Here is a 6,950-nt window from a genome sequence, read left to right as displayed (position 1 = left end):
GCCATAACATCTCCTTTGGAGTAGAAGTACAGGCACGGCTCCGTTTCACACGGCGTGAAGCCATACTTCTTCATCCAGCCATCTAACTCTTCATTCCACTCCCTGCCTGACTGTCTTAGACCATACAACGCTTGATCCACACGGTACATTTGGTTGCCGAAGCCTTCAATTCCGCCTATGTATTGCTTTATCTTCAGCTTTGCGTTCAAGTATGCGTTGTTCACGTCTCCTTGCCAGATCTTCAATCCTAGTTCTCTTGCTAGAGCCACCAGCAATCGGAAGCTCGACAGTCGTGCCACGGGTGAGAATGTGTCCTTGAAATCCAAGCCAGGATTTTGTTTGAATCCCTTTGCTACAATACGTGCACGAAAGCGCACGATGTATCCATCTTCATCCACCTTTGGATCGAACACCCACTTAGTTTCCAGTAAGTTTGCACCGTCAGGTAGTTCATCAATAGGTGTCAACACGCCTTTGTCAATTAGCGCTTGCATTTGCGTCTCCATCGCGGCCACCCATTCATTGCACTGCGGTGATCGCATCGCCTGTCGAACCGTCTTGGGGATCTGCACCTCACTCGCCTTCCATCTTCGCTGACTCATCAGTTCCGGATGCAGGGTCGCGTCCATGATGTAGTCCTCCAGATATTTCGGTCTCTTGCGCTCACGAGGTTCGTACCGCTGCCGCTTGTTCTCCCTACGTCCAGCAATCGAGTCACGACCACGTTTCTCACAATACTTTGGCTGCTCGCTAAACGACCGAATGCGATCTACCCTTTTGCGTTTCTCAATCATCGTGGTTTCGACGTCATCGTCCTCCAGACCGTACGTCTCAACGTCAATGTCCTGCGGATATTCATCTGCTCTCTCTTGTTCAACACCTGGTAAATCTCCCTCATTAACAACATCTTCATAATCACGCAGCACATCTTCATTATCATTTTCCTCATGAGTCTGCTCATCTTGTGATGTTACCGATTCCGTTTCATCAATAGCTTCGGATGCAGCATCCTCACTGACAGCAGAAACATCTCCATGTTCAGACTCATTGACTGAATCATCTTTTTCTCCACTAACTGCATCCTCCACACTTTCGGCGTCCAGGACATCTTCACCAGATTTGCTACTTTCAATTTCTTCTTCACCTCCGTCGTCGACTACGTGTTCGTTGGCGTGTTCATCTGCATTTTCATCTGCCATCGGACGCAGGAACACCCGTGGGTGCATCAACAATGGCTCACGTCTAGCGTCCTCGTCGCTCTCTGCAACACCTTCCGCGTCTTCATTTGCATCGGATTCCTCCTCGCTATTCTCGCTTGAAGTTGACGGGTCCTTATCATTTTCATTAGACGACACAGTTTCCAAATCTGCTTCCACCAAGCTCTCCTGGTCGTTATCACTCTCGTCATCCTCGCTATCCCCCCCTTCAACATCGTCTTGTTGATCATCTGGCCATCCATGATCGACCGACTTGGGGATCGAGTGTCGATCATGATATAGGACATCCTCGTGGACTCTCACTGTGTACACAACACGCGATATACGATACTGTGGGAAGTATACCTTGCACCCCATGCAATCTTCCAAATAACCAAGGAGAAAACCAGCTTCACTCGTATTTGCCATTTTCTTTCGCAGGTGCTTCTGGATGTGTGCATACACTAGCGATCCGAATGTCCGAATTCGATGGAGATCCGGCTTCTTGCCAAAGAACAGCTCGAAAGGTGTTCGCTTCGTTCCTTTGCAGAGAACGCGGTTTCGGACGTAGGCTGAATTCCTCAGTGCGTCCGGCCAGAAGTTCTGCGGAAGTTCTGAGTGACTCAACATCGCTTTCTTTGTATTCCGCAATGTCTGGATTGCACGCTCTGCATAGTTCACCGAAGAACCACCTGGTGCCACCGGAACCAAACTGATGCCTTGTTCCGCGCACCATTCCTTTGTTGGTGTGTTCAAGAATTCACCACCAGTATCAGATACTACATGTTTCACAGGTTTTCCAATCTGCTGTTCAGCCCACATCACGTACTGCTGAAAGTAGCTAGATGCCTCAGTTTGTCGGTCAATACATATACGGTCATCCACCGCGAATAGCCATCAACTATCACCAGTGCCTGTGTGTAGGCAGTGCGGTTGTTCTTTCCAGGATCCATCAAGTCCATGAAAATCGTTTCGTTTGGCTCCTCAAAACCACGCTCACATCGCTTGCTTCGCTTCTTTCGCTTCTGCTTAGTCAGCTCACAAGTCCCGCACGTCGTAAGCTTGCGCCCTTTAGAAGCATTCCACGGACAAGCTCTTTGTCCACCATCTGCTTCAGGTGCTGGCACACGTGTGACCGAGTCTTGCATGCCACGTGCGAATATTCGCCACGCCATCAGCGTTCGTGAAGTTTGCCATCTCGCCATACTCCACCAATTGTCTTGGCGGGTCTTCAATCCATGCATTGTGTGCCTCAAAATCCCACACAATGTTCGAAGCAGGTAGGCTTCGCAGTACTAACTCACCATTCCGATACACTTTGCATTCACCCGTTTTGCTGTTCTTCCGCTCAACGAATCCTTGCTTCATCGCCAAGCCCACAGAATACTAATTCCAGTTTGCGTCCGGCACAAACAGCACTTCTTCCAAGAATATTGTTGTCAGAGCACCATCACCCACATCAGTCGCGAGCGCAATAACTCCAACTCCAAGTGCTGGTGAATGACCATCTTTTGCAAACCCTTGTATATCTTCAAAAGCTTTTTCAAACTCGTGGTACGATACAAAATATTGCTTGGATCCTACAATGTGCGTACTAGCACCGGTGTCATAGACCCAGTGACGGGGATTGTATTCCGCCACCTCTACCACCTGTTTAGGCTCGCTCACTGCATCCAAGAATTTCTTCTCTCCAGGATCACTATGTTCTTTCTGCGCCTTGCACTGCATGCTGTCTGCATTTCCTGCACGTTGCGACTGGCGAGAATCTTCCTCTGAGACTTTGTCACGATGAGAAATTGATTTCGATACTTCAGCACCATTTGCCTCCTTTTTCCCATTCAATTCTGGACAGTACTGCTTAATGTGACCCTTTTGCATACATTGGAAGCACTTCAGGTGGTTTTCTGACGACTCCGACTGCTGTTGGTGTTGTTGCTGATGCTTGGGTTTGTTCTTTTGCTTTCCAGCTTTCCCAGCCATTGCATCGCCTCCGCCAGCACGGTTGCCACCGTTCTCCACGCGACCACCTGAATTCTCGTAGCTCTCTTCCTTCAACTGCGACGCCGCCACAAGAACCAAATCACGCACGTCGTCCACTGAATACGCGGAACCAGGAGTCAAAGTAATTATTTCTGTTAAGCGCTGGTACTTAACGTGTCTAGGTGAGCTCTTCAAAATTGCGTTCACCATATCCAGATCATGCACCGCATATTTCATTGTCGCGAGACGATCACGGATGTCGTACATCTTGCCCAGGTGCAAATTCATGTCATCTTCTCGCTTCGCCCTGGTGTTCCTTAATTGATGCACTAATTGCCTCTGCTGATGTACAAAAATAGTCTGGTTCTTCGGCGCCTCAAAACTCTCCTCGAGTGTCTTCCACATCTCAGTGCCAGATGCTTTCCGCATCACTCGCTGAGCCAACGCCAGCGAAACTGAACCGAGGATTAAGCGTCTAATCGTTGCCTGATTTTGTTTCCACTCGTTCTTATCAGATTCAGATGCCGATGAGTCTGGGGGCTTCGCCTTCCCAGTTGCGATATTCTCCAGGTCATCCTCCTCGAAGAGGCTCATCATCAACGCCTTGTAGAAGTCCCAATGTTCCCCGTTCCAGTTCACAGGAACTCCCTTGGCGTTCACCTCCAAGCCGGCCTTCGGCTTTCCACTAGTTGTACTTGCCCTTCCCGACATCATAGTGCGTGCTCAGAGACTTCTCAGCGATGCCAATTCCAAATACCTTGGGCTCAGAACTCTGTTGGAATATGTCACCACAAAGCTCACACGCACAAATACAACTTGTTCTTGGCGGTAAGTTGGGGAATGGCCGCAGCCAAACTCCTTCTCCCTCTCTCCTAGACATGCAGGCAACCGTTAGACTACACTACCTCAACTGCCTCGTCCCTTATCTGCTCCAGCAGCACTTCACTGTAACTTCAACAGCAGCAACTTGCAATGTTTTCCAACAGGCAAATCCCGAAATGAAGTCCGTGCGGACTCGCGCATCAGTACCTCGCCGCCATGTTGCTCGGCAGTGTCGCCTTCTTAAAAAAAAAGGTGACACTTCAAGTTGAAGTTCAACCGGCGGCATGTGAGGCTGCCTTTTGAACGAGTAAACCGGTAAAACCGGTCTTGACCGCTCTCTCCGCCCAGTCCCACGTTACCAACGTATACCGGTAGAAATACCGCTGCGTGACCACTGTACTGCAATTTCCTGAGTGGCAATCAGAATCACAATACTTGTACCAAACCGGTAAATTTGTATCTAAATGATTATAGCGGAACTTATATGCTGAGGCGACAGCTGGCTCTAAATACTGCAATTTCATTGGCCGCTCTTATATGCAGTTGTTCACTACAAGCCAGGGAAGTCGGTACCAGGACAACGTACCCGTTGCGCTACCAGGAAAATCCAGAGCTGTTCCGCACGAAGCACGGTTTTGTTAGAGCTTGCCTGTGACCGCGTCCATGCCGCCTAGGCTACAAGAAATAAACAAATCGAGGAAGGGCGTAGCTTTGTTTCATCTGAGAGCTGTTGTAGCTGAAGCTACACCAACACAAAGTCGTGCTCCGCACGAAGAGAAGCTCTGAAATTTCGTGGTCTAAATTTGAAGAACCAAACTGCCAGTGTATTATTTTCAACAACAAAAACTGGGCTCTGGGCAGACAAATCTAAAATTAGGAAAGCACACAAATTTGTGATGGACAGAACGTCTAGAAATGATGTCGCAGCGGCGGCGCTGCGTGGTGCTGGAGGACGGCAGCGCCATCGGCTGCTACCAGCGCAACGTGCACGAGACGCACACGGTGGTGTTGGAGTCCTCGGGCCACGCGTACTCGTACATCCAGCCCGACGGGACGCGCACGCGGCACCTGACGCCCACTGCGCTGTCCAGCCACCGGCCGCTGGTGGTCGACACGCTTGATCTGCGCAACCGGTTCAGCGATCAGCCGTCGTACCTGCATGTGCGTCTGATGCAGGCGAAGGACGTGAGGCAGCAGCGACGCATCCGAGCGCTTCGAGCCAGGTGGCCTGCGTCGGGCGGGAGCGTGAAGGTGTCGAGGCTGTACAACGAGCAGGAGCGATGCTTCGAGCTGCAGTCGATCGAGGGCGCGGCCAAAGTGCAGCTGCATGCCAGTGGGAAGCTGGTGGAGCTGCAGTACGTGGCGGAGGTGAAGGTCTCGGACGACCGAATAGAGGACAGCAGCCACGCACACTACGCGACGCTGCGTCAGACGTTCGCTGTGGGCCACACGCCGCAGAGCTTTGAGCTGCCGGTGAGGATGTTGCTGGCGGCGAAAGCAGCGTGGGATAAAGACCGAGAGGCGGAGATTGAGCTTGCTGCAGTGGACGGGGAGGAGGGCGTGAGTGGAGCTGTGTCGCAGCTGCCGAGGAATGGCGCGTTCGCTGCTCGACCGGCCTTTTCGGTCATCGCTTCGACTAACAACGGTGTTGCCGGAGGTGGAGGAGGACATAAGAACGCTTTGGCGTTGACTGATATACTGCGAGTGGCTACACTTCCTTCGAAGATGCTGTACCATCGCGTTGTGGCGGAGGTCGTGGGGGAGGACGCGACGTTGCTCGTGTCACGCAGGCAGGGGAATACATCCCCGGAACTTGTGGTTTGTTTGGCATCTGCATTGTCTGGAGGTGATTGTTCATGCTTGCCTCTAACTTTATTGTTTTTTTTTGGTTGAGTAGGTTCAAGTGGGTTGTGAACGTTCACTGTTGGTGGGGTCCGATGGGTTTTACACGTGGTACGATGAAACTGGGCGACCGCAGCACCGGTTCACGCGCGAAACCATTCCACCGACATCCACTATCGATACCAAGAGTACAAGTAACTCTGTGGCTTCATTGTGTCTACACATAGAGTACGTGCTTCAGGCCTTCAAGTGCCCTGCTGAAGCTCGTAGTCACGATCCGCCATCGTCACCGCTGCAAAAGGAGGAACTGGAGCTGGTGGAGGAGTCTGAAAATGAACACGGGCGATTCCGTGCATTCCGCGACGGTCGAGTTCGAGTTGCATTCGCAGATCGTACGATCCTCCAGGTTGAACGCGACGGCGACTGTTGCTCATTCTTCTTTGCCGATGGGAGCTCGACTCAGACAACGTTGGCTTCCGCACCACTGCGGCACCGCGCGTACATTTACCAGGCGCTGGAGTTCGGCGACTGGGCTTTCTCGCCGCAGGATGAGCGTATGCAGCGTCACGTCAAGAGGCAGGAAGTCGAGGCAATCGTCGCGCAAGAACTTCAGCGTATCAATGTCCGCTGCAGTATGAACAGCCAGCAAGAAATAATTCAGCAGAAGTGTACCAAGGACACCACCGTACGAAAGGACCAAGACGACACGGATAGAAAAGACATGACGCTGTCGTTGTCGCTGGCTGCAGTTCGGGAGCTTCAAGCAGCTACTCTGCAACATATCGCCAGCGTCGACCATGTGTTGCAAATGGCAGCTTCTGCAGCCGCCAACGACGCGTAAAGGCACGGAATAGAATGCGTCAATGACACCGCTAAATGGCGTCGTTGTTTGAATTTGAATGAAACGAAACTGTCTATCTTACAAACCGAAGCTAGAAAGTCAATCATAAAGTGTTGACCGCATTTTGGTACATTTTTTGTGACTAGTGGGCATACGCGGTTGGCACTGTGCACCGTGCACCCCCAATTGTCGTGTGGTCCTTCAAGCTGTGCTCGAGGGTGAATTTAAGACAATACAGACATGCGTCGTTTCTTTCTTACTTTCCAACC

The 6,950-nt window shown here is 51.2% G+C and overlaps 2 protein-coding genes across 2 annotated transcripts; one reads left to right on the top strand and one right to left on the bottom strand.

Annotated features, from left to right (window-relative positions):
* Positions 1-247: 247 nt before the first annotated feature.
* IUM83_06584 (Multidrug resistance protein ABC Superfamily) lies at positions 248-3,890 on the bottom strand (the record flags this gene model as incomplete). The annotated part of the gene is made up of 3 exons (XM_067930807.1): positions 248-259; positions 378-1,519; positions 3,077-3,890. 3 exons carry the CDS (start codon positions 3,888-3,890, stop codon positions 248-250), a joined length of 1,968 nt encoding a protein of 655 aa, XP_067789635.1.
* Positions 3,891-4,913: 1,023 nt separating this feature from the next.
* On the top strand, positions 4,914-6,681 carry IUM83_06583 (uncharacterized protein; the record flags this gene model as incomplete). The annotated part of the gene is made up of 4 exons (XM_067930806.1): positions 4,914-5,655; positions 5,789-5,816; positions 5,896-5,951; positions 6,068-6,681. 4 exons carry the CDS (start codon positions 4,914-4,916, stop codon positions 6,679-6,681), a joined length of 1,440 nt encoding a protein of 479 aa, XP_067789634.1.
* Positions 6,682-6,950: the final 269 nt, after the last annotated feature.

This window comes from Phytophthora cinnamomi (genome assembly GCF_018691715.1).
Source record: "Phytophthora cinnamomi strain GKB4 chromosome Unknown Contig50, whole genome shotgun sequence".
NCBI classification, from domain to species: domain Eukaryota; phylum Oomycota; class Peronosporomycetes; order Peronosporales; family Peronosporaceae; genus Phytophthora; species Phytophthora cinnamomi.
Note: the sequence above shows the minus strand (reverse complement) of the source record. Positions and strands in the feature narration are given on the sequence as shown.